Source organism: Eretmochelys imbricata, chromosome 8, assembly GCF_965152235.1.
Source record: "Eretmochelys imbricata isolate rEreImb1 chromosome 8, rEreImb1.hap1, whole genome shotgun sequence".
In the NCBI taxonomy this organism is placed as follows: Eukaryota; Metazoa; Chordata; order Testudines; family Cheloniidae; genus Eretmochelys; species Eretmochelys imbricata.
In genome coordinates this window covers 37994046-38014346 of record NC_135579.1, presented here as the reverse complement: position 1 = coordinate 38014346, position 20301 = coordinate 37994046, and the positions used below count along the sequence as shown (strand labels likewise).

The 20301-nt window shown below is 42.8% G+C and overlaps 1 protein-coding gene and 1 pseudogene across 1 annotated transcript in view; both read right to left on the bottom strand.

Moving 5' to 3' along the window:
* The window catches only part of LOC144268911 (protocadherin alpha-2-like), a 213097-nt gene extending 192796 nt beyond the window's left edge, over positions 1 to 20301 (bottom strand). The window contains exon 1 of the mRNA XM_077824238.1: positions 17878 to 20301. Coding sequence (XP_077680364.1) covers positions 17878 to 20253 — 2376 coding nt within the window. The 5' untranslated portion in view covers positions 20254 to 20301. The remainder of the gene's footprint in view (positions 1 to 17877) is intronic.
* On the bottom strand, positions 6033 to 8402 carry LOC144269087 (protocadherin alpha-3 pseudogene; annotated as a pseudogene).

Sequence of the window (20301 nt, the reverse complement as noted above, 5' to 3'; positions counted from 1 at the left end):
CCCATGCCTTGGAATCAAAATGTCTTGTTCTTCGGTGACTCTTGTATTCTTGAATGGGTGGGAAAATAGCTTCAGTGTGAAGTTCCTCTGCCAACTTCTGTGCATTCTTCAGAATATTTTGAAATACCTCATCTGACCAGTAAGACTGCAGGTATGACTTTGCTTTGTCCAGTTGTTCCATTCCGCCAGATATATCAAGGTCAACACCTTGGAGTCTCTTGATTACAACATTTATTTCAAACATTATGTCATGCCACAACACTAAGCCACACAGAAATTTGAAGTTATGTATGTTTCTGGTGATTCCATTTCCCTCAGCCACTGTTCTCCCACGAACAGTTCCTGTCATAGCATTAGCCTCCATAATGGCAACTATGGCATCATCTGTCTTCCCAATTTGGTGTTTGATAGGCTTTATCGCCTCCACCGACTTTCCCATTGTGTGGCACTCAGTGGTTTCAGTGTCAGAGAGGATGTTCCCAGATGTTGCTTCAAAATTTGCCATCAATGAGTTGATGAGGAGAAAAATACATAGATGCTTTGAATTATATTAAAAAATTCAGCAGCCTCACTAGAAGCTGATGCTGCATCACTGACCACCAAGTTCAATGAATGAGAACTGCATGGGACAAAAAAAGTTATAGGGTTTAGCTCTCAGATCCATGTCTTCCCTCCTCTGTTCTTTCCTCTCATGTTGGCACCATTATCGTAGCCCTGACCTCTCATGTCAGCTATCGCAATTCCCATATCTTCCAGCTTTTTAAGAAGCACAGTTGTCTTACCAGCTCCTGTAGTATCATCAATGTCAATAAATTCTAGAAAATGCTCTATGACAGTCACCATTGCAGGGACATTTTCACTAGGTTCTGTTCTTGTTACAAAACGCACCATTGAAGTAATTTGTTCCATATGACTGATGTCAGATGTATAGTCCAGAATAACACAGTAATATCTTGCTGACTTCAGATCTGCCACAATCTTCTGTTTGACTTTTGTTGCCAGTAACTGTATATCTCATTTTGAATTGTTTTTCCAAGGTAGTGGTGTATGTACATTTCTTGGGTGGTGACTCTTCTTAGATGCTCCTGGAGTACAGCATCAAACTCACCATCAGCTCCACAATTTTAAGGAAGTTTCCATTGTTTGGCACATACAGCTCATCTGAAGTGCCACACAGTGCTAGGTTTTGGGTAGCAAGCATTCTCACAATGGCAATGAGCATTTTCAGAACATTTAGCCAGTAAAGAGACTCTGATGCAATCTTCTCTTGATGCTGATCATCTATGGTGGCCTTTAACCTCAGTCTCATCTCAAGCTCTTTCCACCTATGGAATGCTCTCTGGTGATTTGCTGCCTTCTCATGGCATGCCAGATTTCTAGCCAGATTCTTCCAGTCCTTTGTTCCTGGAGAACCCAATGTGGCTGGAACATTAGACTGGAGGAGTTTGCAACAAAAACAGTATGCAACATTGTGGGTTTTTGAGTACATAAGCCATGGCCTCTCCACTTTGTCACCATTGGGGATTTCACGCCAGTAATGTGTTGGATGGAAACTTCTATCTTCACTGTCTTTGGAGAACATGAAGTTTTTCACTTGCTGTGGCCCATGCAGCACAAGGAAGTCCCTCAGGCTACTGCTCAAGTGGGTCCATAGTCCTGGATCATCTAGACTTAAGGAGCTAAACTCAGCAGCAGCTATTTCTTGCGCCTCCACCACACTCTTCTCTGATCTACACTTTTCTTCAGAAATGTGTATGGTTACATCCATTTGAGATGGAGATATGGATGCTGCAGTAGCTGCCAGGTCACCTGCACTCTGACTAACTGGAAGATCAGGCATCTCCTCACCACTCACATCCTCACCTGGGCTGGAAGGCTCACCGTGAACATTTGTGTCTATATATCTCAGGAGAGCTCCTTCCTGCTTAGACAGAAAGCTTCCTTTGCTTGCTTGCTTTTTCTGAATGCTGCCCCAGAAGCACATTTTCTTCTTTCACTCATGACTGCTGTTCTGTGCCAGCTATAGTGGCATTCAACACTCAGTTGAAGGGGACAAAGAAGCAGGCTGGTAGCAGGACCTGAGTGAGGGATGATATCAGCATATTAAAGGCCTAACCGGCTCCTACTACTTCAGCTGACTGCCTGTTCTCCTCAAGTGGGTTCAGGGAAGCAGCAGGAAACAGGAAGCTCCCCGAGAAGCTGGGGTTAATCAGTCCAGGCTCCTGGGGGTGCTAGAGAGGTAATAAGAGGCTCCTCCTCCTCTCTCTCTCCCTGCAGCTCCTGCTGCTTTCTGTTATTCCCTCTCACCTTTTCTCCTGCCTGCCTGTTATGTCTCTTGTGCCCTCCTTCCTCCAGCACAGCACTCCACCATCTCTGTGCATCTAGAGCAGAGAGAATACATATGCACCAGCAACAGACACAATTTTCTACACTCGGGTCCTAATGGTGACACCCCCCGCCCCAGTCTGGCACCTGAGATGGCCACCTCAGTTTGCCTCATGGTCAGGCCAGCCCTGCTACACACACCCCAAAAAATGTTCCCTGCATCCAAAGGAAAAAAATAACAGGATAAATATATTAAGATGATCTCTTTACTATTTTTATTTATTTTCTAACATCATATCTTCCCCACTTTGTAATTCTGTTCCATTTACTAGGAAAAACAGAATACATTCTGTAACTGTTTCCCAAAACAACTCTTAGTTCTCTGAGCACAGGATCTCTCTCTCGTAGTAGTTAGAAATGGAGATATAAAAATAAGCTGCCATCATTCTTTTTTAAAGGTTGTAAAACCACTGCATTGTTTCCTATGTTCCAGAATCCATTACTATTGAAAAAGAAACCAAAATGGAATCTGAAAACCAAAAGCTGGAAATGACTCATAGAAAGGAATTACTTATATGGGTTATAATGCATCACAAATCTAAATAACCATTGTTAATTTTAAATAAAATCCAAAAGAAGCAGTTCATCATAATGAACAGTATTTTGTAAGATTCTTGAAGATACACACTCATTCAGTTATTTAATTGTGATCTATCAGGAAAAGGAGAACTTCCAAGTAATAAAATCCATTTAAAAGCTGATAACACAGTGGTAAACAAAAAACTGATCTATTATAAAATCTGTAATAAATAACATAAAATAGGGCTGTCAAGCAATTTAAAACATTAATTGTAATTAATTGCACTGTTAAACAATAATAGAATACCATTTATTTAAATATTTTTGCATGTTTTCTACATTTTCAAATATATTGATTTCAATTAAAACACAGAATACAAAGTGTACAGTGCTCACTTTATTTTTTTATTACAAGTACTTGCACTCTAAAAAAACAAAAGAAATAGTATTTTTCAATTCACCTAATATAACTACTGTAGTGCAATCTCTTTATCATGAAAGTTGAACTTACAAATGTAGAATTATGTACAAAAAAACTGCATTCAAAAATAAAACAATGTAAAATTTTAGAGCCTGCAAGTCCACTCAGTCCTACTTCTTGTTCAGTCAATAGCTCAGACAAACAAGTTTGTTTACATTTTCAGGAAATAATGCTGCCCGCTTCTTGTTTACAATGTCACCTGAAAGTGAGAACAGGCATTCGCATGGCATGTTGTAACTGGCGTCGCAAGATATTAACATGCCAGATGCACTAAAGATTCATATGTCTCCACCTTCAACCACTATTCCAGAAGACATGCGTCCATGCTGATAATGGGTTCTGCTCAATAACAATCCAAAGCAGTGCAGACCAATGCATGTTCATTTTCATCATCTGAGTCAGATGCCACCAGCAGAAGGTTGATTTTCTTTTTTGGTGGTTCAGGTTCTGTAGTTTCCGCATCAGAGGGTTGCTCTTTTAAGGCTTTTGAAAGCATGCACCACATCTCATTCCTCTCAGATTTTAGAAGGCACTTCAGATTCTTAAACCTTGGGTGGAATGCTGTAGCTAATTTGAGAAATCTCACATTGGTACCTTCTTTGCTTTTTGTCGAATCTGCAGTGAAAGTGTTCTTAAAATGAACATGTGGTGGGTCATCATCCAAGACTGCTATAACATGAAATATATGCCAAAATGTGGGTAAAACAGAGCAGGGAACATACAATTATCCCCCAAGGAGTTTAGTCACAAATTTAATTAATGCATTATTTTTAATGGGCATCATCAGCATGGAAGCATGACCTCTGGAATGGTGGCCAAAGCATGAAGGGGCATATGAATGTTTAGCATATCTGGCACGTAAATACCTTGCAATGCCAGCTACAAAAATGTCATGCAAATGCCTGTTCTCACTTTCTGGTAACATTGTAAATAAGAAGAGGGCAGCATTATTTCCTGTAAATGTAAACAAACTTGTTTGACTTAACAATTGGCTGAACAAGAAGTAGGACTGAGTGGACTTGTAGGCTCTGAAGTTTTACATTGTTTTGTTTTCGAATGCAGTTATGTAACAAAAAAATCTACATTTGTAAATTGCACTTTCACAACAAAGATTACAATACAGTACTTGTATGAGGTGAACTGAAAAATACTATTTCTTTTGTTTATCATTTTTACAGTACAATCATTTGTAATAAAAAATAATATACACTTTGATTTCAATTACAACACAGAATACAATATATATGAAAATGTAGAAAAACATCAAAATATTTAATAAATTTCAATTGGTATTCTATTTGTTTAACAGTGCAATTAAAACTGCTATTAATCACGATTAATTTTTTTGAGTTAATCATGTGAGTTAACTGTAATTAATCAATAGCCCTAAAATAAAAGCCTATAAATTTCTGATAATAGGTACACCCAGGTATTCCTCACTAAGATGTTTCTACTGCTGTATCCTGAAACCATAAACAATACTGTAGAAACAGAAATTTTTAAAATATGGTTATATCATGACATTAATTTGGATGCTTCCCTAGATTCTCTGGAATCTTGTAAGAGATGTCATATACTAAAGTGCTTTAGGTTGATAGTCTAGGAAAGAACAGCATAAAAACTAAAAAAAATTCGTAAAACACGTCTGAACTGCATTTAAAAGAGAACAAATAACATATAAAAAGCAGGAGAGAAAATGATAAGGGACAAATGGAATAATAAAATTTGGGAGGAAATCCAAGGAAAGGAAAGATGCTTTTCTAGGCAAGAAGCAAGACTGGCAACCAGGAGCTCTTCACTGTGTTTCTGGATCTGTTGCAAACCTTCTGTAACCTTGGACATGTCACTTCACTGCTCTGGTTCTCAGTTTCCCCACAGAAGGAAGGGGATAATTACAGATAAATTGCGGTGGCATGGTGAGGAGTAACTCAGAGCCAGCACCCAGACTGTTCACCAGTCATGTCCCACTTCAACCCAATTTTGAAGGCTTAGGACTCAATTATAAGGTTTCAGTGTGAATAAAGGTGGAATAAAGCGGTACATCTTTACTCATCCTAATGCTTTAACATGTTTTGGCTTCTTCAGATGGAATGTATTAAACCATTGCAAAGTATTGTTCTTCACGGTGTCGTCATCATCAATGGAAACTATCAGTCAAGAAGCATATAACAAGCCATCTCCAATAACAAAAATTATAAGGAAGTAATTTTCGGAGGAATACTCCCCAGACAAAGAACACGGATGCTACCACCAGATCATGGCTATTTATTTCTTCTTCATAAAAAAAGTGTTTCTCATGGAATTAATAGCGCAGACGGTACTACTAAAAAAAAGAGCAAACTATAGCCAATAAAATTGCAAATTTATATGTATAATATTATATCCTTTGGCTTGTATCCATTCAAACTGACATATCTCAAATTTCATTCGAATGCTACTAAAAACCACTTATGTTTCAAAAACTGTATCCGAAGTAACCACCCAAAAACAACACACAGAAAGCTGGATCGCTAAAAAGATTAATTATTCGTCATTCAAACGTGCATTTTTAAAAAATATATAAATCCATTAGGGAATCACTACGAACTACTTAACAATAAACTTCAGTGAGACACAGGAAACAATGCATTGTGGAGGGAAATATTATTTAACCAACCGTGCCACATAGCTTGGGCGTCTCCTTCTCCCCGTTCTCTGCAAAGTTAGGAAAGTTGGGGCTGAAAACCATCAGGTCATTCTTGGCGGTGCCTTCCCCGACACACAGGTTCCGGCTCTGGCGCTGCGAATAGGACCAACTCCCCACCTCGCTCGAGCCCACCACGGTGGCTTTCCCAGGACCGCACATCACTTCCGGACCCGGATGGCATCTCAGGCCAACGTACACGACAATCACCAACACAAACAGCCCGGACAACGAGCAAATGGAGATCATTAAAGACACGTTCAGGTCAACTAAGGGCCCTTCGCTCCCGACCCTTTGCCTCGAGTCCCATTTCACAGCCTGTGGACTCTCCACCAGGGACAGGCTGACTGTGGCTGTCGCTGACAGCGCCGGCTCCCCATGGTCCTTCACCAGAATCACGAGCCTCTGGCTGGGGCCGTCCGCCTCCTCCAAGGCCCGCGTGGTGCTGATCTCCCCGCTGTACACACCCACCCGGAAAGGCCCCGCAGCCCCGGCCTCCTGCACTTCGTAGCGAAGCCACGCGTTGTAGCCGGAATCCGCATCCACCGCTCGGACCTTGCCCACCACGTGCCCTGCGCCGGCCGACAGCGGAACCAGCTCGGGCCCTGGCGAGCCGCGGCCGGAGCCAGGCGGGGACACTGCCGGCGCGTTGTCATTTTCATCCAGGACGAAGAGCTGCACAGTCACGTTCCCACACAAGGAGGGGAACCCGGCGTCCCTCGCGCTCACCTGGAACTGCAGCACTTGCAGCTCCTCGTAGTCAAAGGGCTGCAGCCCATAGATGTGCCCGCTCTCCGAGTGCACCGAGATGTAGCTGGACACGGGCTGCTGCTCTCCCACACTGCGCTCCACCACCGAGTAGCTCACAAAGGCGTTTTCCCGCAGGTCCGGGTCCGACGCCGACACGCTCAAGAGATGGGCCCCGGGACGGTTGTTTTCCTTCACAAACACCGTGTACACGGGCTGAGGGAAAGCAGGGGCGTTATCGTTCACATCCGCGATCGGCACCAAAATGCTGCTGCTGGCCGAGAGAGACGGGGCCCCTTCGTCTCTGGCTGTCACCAGGATCTTATATTCAGACACTCGCTCCCGATCCACGGCCTCCGCCAGCACCAGCGAGTGATAATTCTTAAAGGTGGAGACGAGCTGAAAGGGCAGGTCCGGGGGGATGGAGCAGGTGACTTTGCCGTTGTCTCCCGAGTCCCGGTCGGAGACGCTAATAAGAGCCACCACTGTCCCCGGGGGAGCGTCCTCCGGCACCGGCAGGGAAAGGGAAGTCACGGCCAGCTCAGGGGCGTTATCATTCACGTCTAAAATGTCTATCATAACTTTACAGTGTCCCCCTAACGGGGGATTCCCTTTATCCTTTGCCTCAACTTGAATTTCAAACAGATTAATATCTTCAAAATCTATATTTCCTTTAACCCTGATTTCTCCAGTATTTTGTTCTATCCTGAAAACTTTTCCTATGTTTTGAGGAATATGACTGGTAAACGAATAGGAAATATTCTTATTAATGCCCTCATCCATGTCAGTGGCGTTGAGTTTTATGACTAAAGTCCCGTTAGCTGCATTTTCCAATAATTTGATTTGATAAACGGATTGATTAAATATGGGCGCGTTGTCATTGGCATCCAGCACAGTGATCACTAGCTGAACTGTGCTGGTGAGCTCCGGTTTGCCCCCATCAATAGCGGTGAGCAATAAATGATGCGCGGGGATGTCCTCTCTATCAAGAGGTTTCTTTAACACAAGGACCAAAGATTTACTTTTCTCCTTCGTTTTCTCCTCTACAATGAAATTTTCGCTTGGGCTGAGTTTATAGGTTAGCAGCGAGTTTATACCAATATCTGCGTCAGACGCGCCCTCTAGTGGGAAACGCGAACCTGGAACCGTCAGTGATTCTGCTATACTCAGGTTTTGTTCATTTACAGGGAACACAGGAGCATTGTCATTTATATCCTGTATCTCCACTTCCACGTGAAATATCCTCAGGGGTTTGTCCACTATCACCTCCAAGTCAATGGCGCACAGGGGACTCTGGCCGCACACCTCTTCCCTGTCTATTCGCGAATTAACAAACAAAACGCCGCTCTGCAAATTTACCTCAAAATAGTCTCCCCTGCCTTTGCAGACCATCCGGAACATCCGAGACACCAGCTCCGACACCTCCAGCCCCAGGTCCTGGGCCAGGCGGCCCACAAAGGTGCCGTGTTTGGCTTCCTCCAGCAGGGAATAACGGACCTGGCCGCTGCCCACCTCCCAGGCCGTGTGTAGCAGAACCAGCCGCAGCAGCTGCCCGGTTCCCAGGGAGTCTCGCCAGAGAAGAGCCATCGCGGACGCGGGGCGCGGGTTTATAAATCAGTTTTTTAACTGAGCGAACGGCAGAGTCCAGTGAATGGCGGGGTGAGAGACCTTTGAAAACAGTTTATTTAATCCACTCCTCTCACATCCGGGAGCCCTCCTGACGCGACAGGCAGGGTTTTCCAGTCTTCTGTGGGAGGAGCTGTGTGTTTCTTTCCTGTTGCAAAGTCTCTTTAGACATCAGCGACACCTTGTGACAGAATGTGTAAACACAACAGTGAAGATTTTTCCCCATATATCTTTTACCTTAATCAGGACTTCCTTTCATCTTTCACTACTCTGCTAACAAAATTTCTTTACAGAATTTTTACTTATTTTACATCAATGCATTGGGCAGTGAGATAGATTTTCATTGTTTTGGGAATGACTAACAACTGATTGTTTACTGTGTAAATTTTTATATTCATATAATAATATTTACATTTTCTTACCTCCCAGTCAGATACATAAGTAAATCAACTGTTAAACTTAATTTTGAAACAACAATTTTAAAAAGAATATTTCTTCTGCCAATTTCACTCCAACAGGTCCTCTACTGGTTCCATAATCTCACATATTTATCATGGGGGAAATATTTGTTAGTAAATGGAGATGTCAGAAATTCACTCCCATCCTTAACCAGCATCATAGTTCTGTGAGATATTAACTATGAGAGTTGACTTAATATTTACAAGATAGATACAAGTACAACACTGTCCGTTCCTCACTGATTAAAACTATAAGAAAGGTAGGAAGGAAAGAGTGGAGGGGAGAAAGGAGCAGGAAAAGGAGAGGGAGATGTATCAGGACATAATGGGTCTTCTCCAGCAGCAAACACAGATGCTGCAGTCTCCTGGGGACCTATACATTCAATAATCCCAGGCTCGCCTCCCTGTGCAGTCCATGGAGAACTCCATTACAGCACCTTCCTACATCCCCTGAACATTCCACAGGACACCACTCGCTGCTACTCTACCCCTACCACTCCATCCTGGTGGCCATTAAAGACAATCAGAGCTTCACATACACTGATCCGTGAAAGCCACAGTTGGTGTATGTGTAACTAAAGTGGACGCAAATGTTCTTGCCCTTTCAAAAGTGCTGTTCTCTGAATTTATTGTTTTATCATGTTTTTAAAGTATTTGTTTTAAATTTGCACAGAGTTTTTCACTGATTTTGTTACAGAATAAAATTATATTATTTGGAACATTATTCTCCTTTATTACTTCGCAACATGCCTGCGAGTGCTGAGCAGTTCTGAGAGCAACCAATTACCTGTTCCTATATAGTGTCATAAAACTCAGAGGATCAGTCACAAACTAAATTAATAGGTGCATCAACAATGTTATGTTCCTACATGTACAGCAATCACCACACAATTCCTACCAGGCCACAAAAGAGCAGTGCCAGGTAGAGCACACTACAACAATACACACTATTCTGGCTCATTGTTAAAGCATCCCTGAGCCATATAGCTCTATGTTGAGCTCTTCTAATAGCCTTTGTCTCTGGCTGTTCAAATTCAGTAGACAGCTATCTCTGCTCTCCACCTGGTGGAAACTTTCCCCCCTTGGCTTCACAGATATTATGCAGGACACAGCAGGCAGCTACAACCATTGGTATATTTTTCTCAGTGAGACCCAGTCTTGTGAGTAAACAACTCAGCGACCCTTCCAATGACCAAAACTACATTCAACTGTCAGTCAGTGAAAAATATCTGGCTTCCAGTCCCCTCCCCATTTTAATTAGGATCCTATTAGCTCAGATACCTCAGCTGATCTCAGTGGAGCAGACAGGCAATCTGACTTCACTTCTGATTGTACAAGGAGAGAGGCAGTCCCTGAGATACATAAGAAACAAAATATTTAGACCTGAATAGGCTACATTCAACAACCTAAACTGCACACAGACTTAAGCTGCAAAGTGCAAACTAATACAATTTATGCAGAATGAGTATAATACACACTCTGTGAGAAGCACCATCAAGCAGGCATCCATTTTCTGCAATAACTGATATTTCTGTGTATTTCAGATGTTACCCAATGTAGAAAGAATTGCAGGAATCCAATATGGAAACAACAAAAGCATGGATTATTGTGATGAAGACCACATCCAAAATAAAAGGGTGCAACTTCCTGGCCAAGGATAAATGGCAAAACCCACTCTGAGCCACTGCTATCTAGATTTCTAGAAGCACCTGAAGATTCCACAGAAACTGTGGACTAAACCATTCTATAGAAACTAAAATCTATGAATCACAGAAACAAAAAATGATCCAACACTCTAGTCTTAGAAAAAGGACACTACTTCTGCCATTTCTTCCAATTATTTCTCCCATCCAACCAGAATAATCTGAATGTTACCCAAGCATTAGAACACCTAGCAACTAAACCATCTGAAGACACACACAGGTGAAACTGCCTCACTATGTTCCCTAACAGCTTCGTGTACACATTGAAAAGGAGGGATACAAGTAATAATCCACATGAGTCCCCTTGGGCTGATAAGAAACCACCCAATGCAAAATCCTTCCACAGAAAAAGGAATTAAGTCAACCAAATCCAACTCTCTCTCCAACCTGGCCAGTGTCAACAGCCATGTCAATTATCTTATTGTCAAGACTTTCAAAGGCAGCTGATAGAATTGTCTAAAATAATCAACATGGACACTTGATCTTTATCCATTGCTGGAGAGGACTGATATACAAGATCAATACAGTATCTTTACCATACCCAAGTCTAAAGCTATTATTGGGGGGGTCAAGAAAATCTGGATCACAGGAACATAAAAAATGTAATTCTGGATCAGACCTGTCTAGTATCCTGTCTCTGACAGGGCCAATAACAAATGCTTCAGAGAAAAGTGAAAGAAACCAGACAATAGGAAGAGATGGGATAACTTGTCCTCCATAAATTTATCATCTTAATCCCCAACCTTAGAAATTGTCTTAAACCCTGAAGCAGGAGATTTTATATGCCTTCAAAAACTTTTTAACATTAACTATTATTATTCTGTTTATTTTTGTTATCTGCCTTGAAGTCCAATCCATCTTTGTGTCTTGCTAAATTCTTGGCCTCAGCAACATCCTGTAGCAACAAGTCTCACAGTCTAATAACACACTGAGTGAAAAAGTATTTCCATTACTCCTAGGAGAATTCTGTGCCAAAAAATTAAAAATTCTGCACCAAAACATTAAAAATTCTGTGCACAATACTTTAAAATTCTGCATATTTTATTTGTCAAAATAACACAATATAATCATGCCAATTTCAATTATTTTGGTAATTCATTTCAAAATATCTGTCAGCAAGAATGTCTGTAACAATACAGACAAAAAAAGATTCTGGTAATTTCTTTTTGACAAATAGATTCCTTACTATGCATATTAATACAGAACTTTAAGTAATTCATTTAAATTACAATACAGAACTGTATCTCCTGCACCTGTCAGAAGCAGTGTAAAGGCTTGGAGGAGTCAGGGGTAACAGAGAAGCTGAGGAAGAGGGAAGGAGCCTGGAGGGTTGTTGGGTGTAGGTGGGAAAAATATGGAATATGGTTTTGGGGGGGAGGAAGAGGCGGGATTGTTAGGGAGTTGGTGATCTTCCCCCATGCAGACGCTGGCTGATACTAAGTCTCTCCCATTCAGTCAGGCACATTTGCCACTGTCCCTACACCCTCGTGGGTCTCTGCAGCCTGCTCCCCCATCCCCATGTGTCCCTGCAGCCCCCCGTCCCTGTTCCCATGTAGCCTTGCACCCCCATTCCCATTCAACCCCTGGATCAATGCTGTCACACCACTAGCTCCTGAGCCCACACTCCACTCTGTCCCTCTCCCACTAGCTATTCTGAATCCCAGTCTGTGATACTCATACCCCAGCAGTCCTGTGTGCCCAATCTGTCTGTCCTAACTTGGCTCCGCAGGCAGGCTGCTGTGATGAACTGCTCCTGGGAAAATGCTGTGCCACTGTGCACGTACAGAATTTTTTTCCCCACAGAAAATATATTCTGCTCCAGAAGAACTGCAGTTCTACCTTTTGTCCACCAGAGGCCGCTGTGGCACCAGAACAGCCCGCTGCATTCATGCTGCTAGCTGTCATGGCACCACAGCGGCCTCTGGTGTGTGAGAGATGGAATGGCAGCACTCCTTGGACAGAATGCATTTTCTGCAGACAAAAAAATTCTGCAGGACACATGAATTCTGTGCGTTCACAGTGGCACAGAATTCCCCCAGAAGTATTCCATGTGTGATGATGATAGACCAGGTGCCAGCTCTTGCTAAGGCTGTAGGCATCAGCTGAGCACTGACAAATTCATAGCTGGAAACCAGACCATTTCTCCTGTACCTGAGTACTATTCAAGATAGATGTTAGACTTGTAAGGACATGTTTTGTATTTAGACTATGTAGTAGGAAGAGAGCCTGAGACATACAATCTTGTATCAGAGGACTGGTATGAGGCCTGAGGCCTAGGCTAAAGTAGTAATCAAAGCTTTACTGATATAAAGTAGTAATCAAAGTTTTGCTGTTATAAAGACTGTTATACAGACTGATATAAAGACAAGCTGTGAGCAAGAGGCCGGACCCACTCACAGAATCAGGCAAGAATAGGACTTATATAGCAGAAATACACATTCCTAAAAAGTGCTAGGCACAGAGTACTCATGCAAACACATCCCGAAATCAAGTGGTACCAGAAAAATCCCGATATCAAGAATGGTACAAAAACATTCCCTAAGAACAACAGAAACACACTGACTCCTTGTGACGTTACCTGATTAAAATTTGACCATATAGATCATTGTTACAACCTCTGTTATATATTTGCAACAAATCTTGTACAAAGGTTGTCAAGTGCGGTGTCCATGAAAAGGTTATGATTTGCTGGTTATGATTATGCTATTTGTAGGCATGTATCATTTTTGTATTTGAAGTTATAAATATTGGCTGTATACCTGGATTTCAAATGTTTGCTCCTGGGTAACACCCACAAAGTAGTTAGCCAGCACATCTTGGAGGGACTATTCAAAATCAGTGGCCCATGAAAAGGACACTTAATTCACAATGGACCATGGGAGATGCCCATCTATGCTGAGTGGACTGTCCTGTGAACCTGCTGCCTGGAATATAGGTAATGGCTTCCTGCAATGACTGAGCGAAATTGGGCATGAACATGTATCTTGCCCATGTGACTCCAAACACTATCTGGTCACCTGTGATTCTCCACTACCTGTGCTGAGGTTTTTGTTTAAATCAATGGGTTCCCCTCCACATGGCAGAGGATATAAATGGCCCTAGGAACCCCTCAATTTTGCATCTATCCTGCTCCAGCCTCTGGATGATACTAATGGGAGCATTCTAACCAATGGACTCAGGACCTTCCAATGATTTGGAAGCAACCAGAGACGTGTCTTAAGCCAGCAATTTATTCCTTCACTGCTACAAGCCTGAACCCAGAACTTTGCAATTGCTGTATGTATTTGATTCCTTTAACCAGTTTTAACTCTGACCTTTCTTTCTTTCTTTTTATGAATAAACCTTTAGATTTTAGATACTAAATGATTGGTATCAGCATGATTTTTGGGTAAGATCTAAGTTATATATTGACCTGGGTGTGTGGCTGGTCCTTTGGGATCAGAATAACCTTTTATTTGAAGAGATTGGTTTTAAAGAACCTGTCATCTCTAAGTCTTGTATTTTCAGTGGTAATACAAGGACTGGAATGCCTAAGGAAACTGCTTTTATGACTTCTTGTTAGCCAGTGTGGTAAAAAGAAGTTTACTTTTGTTGCTGGTTTGGTATATCCTATGGGGGATTAGCCACCAGTCTTGGGGTGTATCTGCCCTATTTCTCAGCAGTTTGTCCTGAGTTTGGCATCCTCGGTTGTGACCCACTAAGACCTTCTAAAAGATAAGGTCAGAATGATAGTACGTAATAAAGATCTTTTAATTAAACCAACATGTACAAGGTGATGGGGAATAACTAGCAACATCAGGGGATGAAACACCCTCTCATAAAAATTGTAAGCATCTATTTTAGCTGTTAAGCATTACATCTAGTGTTAAATATTAATAATGCACCTCAAGTAAAAATGAATGTTATTGGGTTGCTGAAATATAATGATAGAATACACAACCAGTTTGGGGTGTCTGCCCTGCTTTTTAAAGTCTCCCCTGAGGTTGGCACTCATGGTCATGAACCACTCCAGACATCATGTACCAGTAAAAGGGCAATTAGTGAAGGCAAATAATAAATATGATTATCGTCATCAAGCAATGGCATCCTGACCAGAAGCCTAACAATTGCTTTCTAGAAGAAGCTGGCATCCTACCTTTCCTAAGGGAGATATTAAAAATACCCACCAATAATGAAACCCATCCTCCATCAACTAAGAGTAACAAGGACCCCGTTCACAGATGAGTAACCCAACGCTCTCTGAGTACATCTAGAACCTGAATAAGTGACACCAGATGAGAAAGAAAGAATGAAAGAACAAAAGAAAGAAAGAATGAATGAATGAATGAATGAATGAAAAAAAGAAAGAAAACACACAAAAAAAGAAACCACCCATTGCTGCACCCTCAACCTTGTCTCCAATGGTTCTGCTCATACAAAAGCCAAGCTTAGTCTGAAAGCACTTGACAATATCTATGAAGCTAGCCTGAACTTACCAGGCTGTTCTCCTCCCAGAGCACTTCCACTGATCAGAACACTGAGGATGCTCTGATACAAGTGAAGAAGACCTGTCTTATTTCCCACACCGTCATAGAGTAAGATTTAAACTGTTTATCATAGTCTGTCCAGCTGAGATTGCTATTTCTGCTGCCTTCACTCTAGCCAATTTACCTTTCTGATCTATCTCTTCTTCTATCTGTCTATAGTACTGTTTCTAAAAAAGGTATCACTGTGATATCTAAGTGTCACAAGCCATCTCTATACCAAGGTGACCTGTGATGAAGAATCAAGATAAGAGAGCAATCAAGGGATATGAGAGCAATTAACCATAGTCCAACTCCAGGACAAGTTATTAGATCATCTAGTAGGCCATTGGCACATTCTGCACAACTGAAGAAACTGTTTTCACCTGAGGGCACTGTTTTCACTGATGATGTCACTAGAGATCACTTTTATTATCATGCTGATGTGGGGCGGAGGGTTATGTTGTGAAATCTTAGTGCATTGAACTTCAGTCCTAGTATGTCTACAGCTCCCATTGAAATCATTGTCTGCAGGGTTGTTGTAGTGGTGCTGCTCCGAGGATATGAGAGACAAACCTTTTGTTGGACTGAGCTCCATAGACCTCCACAGACCTGAAGAAGACCTTCGCGGAGCTCAAGGTACTACCCCACCCACCTTGTCTCTCTCAGTTAAAATCACTGGAAGTTTTGGACACACAAGTAATACAGGGATATGCCCTTTATATGCCTAAGTAATACATTACAGCAAAATGGCTCCATCAAGTGGAAAAAGCCAGGGCCAACTCCTATCTCCTCCTATTGAGAGGAAAGTATGCATAGCTGACAGTTCCTATCTCAAGCAGGAAACACCTGGAGAGACTAATAGCTCCCCTCTTTAGCATGGGAAGTGGAAAGGGCTATCTGTGTCCTCTTCAGCATGCCCATATTCCATTTTCATGTTGTTGTCAGATAGAGACAATTCCCATCCTGTCTGGCATCCTTACTGTTTAAGGGAGGAATGGGACCTACCTTATCATGTGACCAAATCTGGAAAATGTCTAAAAACATTTTCTTCCTTATTATTTTATATTTATTTTCTTTCTTTTCCAATTTGCAATTCTGTCAACTTGAATATAAAAATTACTAAATTTTACACCTGTTTTAAATAACATTTTTATTGTCCACAGTCTTTTGTTAGAAAAGGGGACCAGGAAATCTATAATTTAAGAGAATTTTCTGAGAAATACTAAAATTTTAATTTTTCTTATATTCTATAATCCAATATTGGAAAACAAAGTTAAAACTTGGAAACTAGCATCTGCAAGCAACTTTTGCAGTATCAGAGAAAATAAGGTAAAGGTAATAATATACTTTCCTACAATTAAGTTATGATTAATAACAATTCTCATACAAATCGATGTTCAAGAGTGAAATAAAATCCAAGTAAAAGATTCCATGGCAGTACACAATGTTTACACCTACTTTTGACAAGCTGCTCCCTCCTCTCCATAAAGTTAGTTTCTGTCACTAGGAGGGAGTAGATTAACATTTTTGCTTCCAAAGGGATGGCAGTCTGTTTTACTATTAATAGGGCAATATATTTAAAATAATATAAAATCATTCATCATATATGAAGGAAGGCACCTTGAGTGAAGAGTAGTTCTTGAGTCTTTCTTGAGTGAAGGGTAGTTATTACAAACCAGTATTTAGTATGAATAACACTTCATTCTTAATACAAAAATATTTATTGATATTTCTTCTCGCAAAGACTTCTAATTTTAAAATTAAGTTTTAAAAGGAGTGTTTAATTAGATATTTCTGTGTCTGGCAGAGCTTCAGTGAACTACTATTTTAGTTACAATATATAACAGACCATTTTAGGGCTCAAGGAAGAACAATAATAATTAAGAATAATAATTATTTCCAAGTCTTGTAAGCCCATTTCCATGCTGCATTATGGGAAAAAATGAATTATACTCCCATATGAAGATTAAAATAATGGACAAATAAAATAATCCAGTTTCAAGAAGAGACCCAAAGACACAATGATCTTGTGCCCATTCTTTTCACAGTGGAGACAAGGTAAGTTTTTTTCTCCGATTTTAAAGAGAGTCGGACAGACACCCTTGTGATTAAGGAGGGAAGGGTGGGAAGTAGGAGGTCGGGTTTCTATCCCCTCCTCAGTCACAAACTTCTGGTATGACCATGGGCCACTTACTTCGCTTCTCTATAAGAATATCTCACCTACAAATGGGGACAGTCGTATCTAACTCACAGGGCTTTTGGCAGGCTTCATCACAGAACCTTAATTAACATTTTTCTAAAGTAGTTCGGCATCTCCAGATAGATTTCGCTATCTAAGTGAAAAGTTTTATTTCTTTAAGTAAAGAGTAGGGCTATCAATGGTCATAACTAATGAGAATTGAAAGATAAACTAGCAATTTCTACAATAATTGCCCAAGCAAATAAAGTTATTTTGGACGACCCTCAAAGTGCAACCCCTAATACTTACTCTATAAAATAACTAAAACTACATCGAAAACAATATTATTTTAACATAAGATTTTAATGCATAGAAAATAATTCTATCCCAATTCTATTATTTCTGTGTTTGCAATCAACATTTTTAATAGTAGTGGAAGAAACCGATAAAAAACAGACGATTCATATCAAATTATTACTATTGTTACTATTTTACAAAGCGTCAAATGAGACAATTAATTATTAAAATGGCTGTAAATATCTGTTATAAAAGGAAGTTGTAATCTTTCTAAAACAAGAGGATATCACTAACCGTTCCACAGACATTGGACGCCATCACTAGCTGTTTCTCCATCTCCCCGTTCTTGGCAAAGTGAGGGACGTTGGGGCTGAAAACCATCAGGTCATTCTTGGCGGTGCCTTCCCAGACACACAGGTTCCGGCTCTGGCGCTGCGAATAGGACCAACTCCCCACCTCGCTAGAGCACACCACGGTGGCTTTCCCAGGACCGCACATCACTTCCGGACCCGAGAGGCATCTCAGGCCAACGTACACGATAATCACCAACACAAACAGCCCGGACAACGAGCAAATGGCGATCATTAAAGACACGTTCAGGTCAACCAAGGGCCCTTCGCTCCAGACCCTTTGCCTCGAGTCCCATTTCACAGCCTGCGGACTCTCCACCAGGGACAGGCTGACCGTGGCTGTCGCTGACAGCGCCGGCTCCCCATGGTCCTTCACCAGGATCACGAGCCTCTGGCTGGGGCCGTCCGCCTCCTCCAAGGCCCGCGTGGTGCTGATCTCCCCGCTGTACACACCCACCCGGAAAGGCCCCGCAGCCCCGGCCTCCTGCACTTCGTAGCGAAGCCACGCGTTGTAGCCGGAATCCGCATCCACCGCTCGGATCTTGCCCACCACGTGCCCTGCGCCGGCCGACAGCGGAACCAGCTCGGGCCCTGGCGAGCCGCGGCCGGAGCCAGGCGGGGACACTGCCGGCGCGTTGTCATTTTCATCCAGGACGAAGAGCTGCACGATCACGTTCCCGCACAAGGAGGGGAACCCGGCGTCCCTCGCGCTCACCTGGAACTGCAGCACTTGCAGCTCCTCGTAGTCAAAGGGCTGCAGCCCATAGATGTGCCCGCTCTCCGAGTGCACCGAGATGTAGCTGGACACGGGCTGCTGCTCTCCCACACTGCGCTCCACCACCGAGTAGCTCACAAAGGCGTTTTCCCGCAGGTCCGGGTCCGACGCCGACACGCTCAAGAGATGGGCCCCGGGACGGTTGTTTTCCTTCACAAACACCGTGTACACGGGCTGAGGGAAAGCAGGGGCGTTATCGTTCACATCCGCGATCGGCACCAAAATGCTGCTGCTGGCCGAGAGAGACGGGACCCCTTCGTCTCTGGCTGTCACCAGGATCTTATATTCAGACACTCGCTCCCGATCCACGGCCTCCGCCAGCACCAGCGAGTGATAATTCTTAAAGGTGGAGACGAGCTGAAAGGGCAGGTCCGGGGGGATGGAGCAGATGACTTTGCCGTTGTCTCCCGAGTCCCGGTCGGAGACGCTAATAAGAGCCACCACTGTCCCCGGGGGAGCGTCCTCCGGCACCGGCAGGGAAAGAGAAGTCACGGCCAGCTCAGGGGTGTTATCGTTCACGTCCAAAACCTCTAACTCAATATTGCAGTGTCCTGACAAAGGAGGATTACCTTTATCTTTTGCCTCAACTTGAATGTCATATACATTAATTTCTTCGAAATCCAAACGGCTTTTGACTCTGACCTCTCCTGTATTTAGATCTAAACTAAACATATCTCCTCCAGTGGGAGGAACGAAACTGCTAAAAGTATATGAAACCTCTTTATTACTTCCTTCATCCAAATCGGTGGCGTTGAGTTTGATGACTAATGTCCCATTAGCTGCATTTTCGAACAACCGAATCTTGTAAACAGACTGATTAAATACAGGCGCGTTGTCATTGGCATCCAGCACAGTGATCACCAGCTGAATTGTGCCCCTCAGCTCCGGTTTGCCCCCATCTGTGGCCGTGAGTAATAAATTATGCTCAGGGGTCTCCTCTCTATCCAGAGATTTCTTTAGCACCAGCACTAAGGATTTCTTGTTGTCATCGTTTGATTTAACATTGAATGTGAAATGTTCACTTGAGCTGAGTTTATAGGTTAGCAGAGAGTTTGTGCCAGTATCTGCGTCAAACGCGCCCTCTAGTGGGAAACGTGAGTCTGGCAGTCTCGATTCTGCAATACTGAGATACTTTTCATTTACAGGGAACACAGGAGCATTGTCATTTATATCCTGTATCTCCACTTCTACGTGAAATATCCTCAGGGGTTTGTCCACTATCACCTCCAGGTCAATGGCGCACAGGGGGCTCTGGCCGCACACCTCTTCCCTGTCTACTGGCGACTTAACAAACAAAACGCCGCTCTGCAAATTTACCTCAAAATAGTCTCCCCTGCCTTTGGAGACCATCCGGAACATCCGAGACACCAGCTCCGACACCTCCAGCCCCAGGTCCTGGGCCAGGCGGCCCACAAAGGTGCCGTGTTTGGATTCCTCCGGCAGAGAATAACGGACCTGGCCGCTGCCCACCTCCCAGGCCGTGTGTAGCAGAACCAGCCGCAGCAGCTGCCCGGTTACCAGGGAGTCTCGCCGGAAAAGCGCCATCGCGGACACTGGGCGGTGTCGGTTTATGAATCAGCGATTTAACTGAAG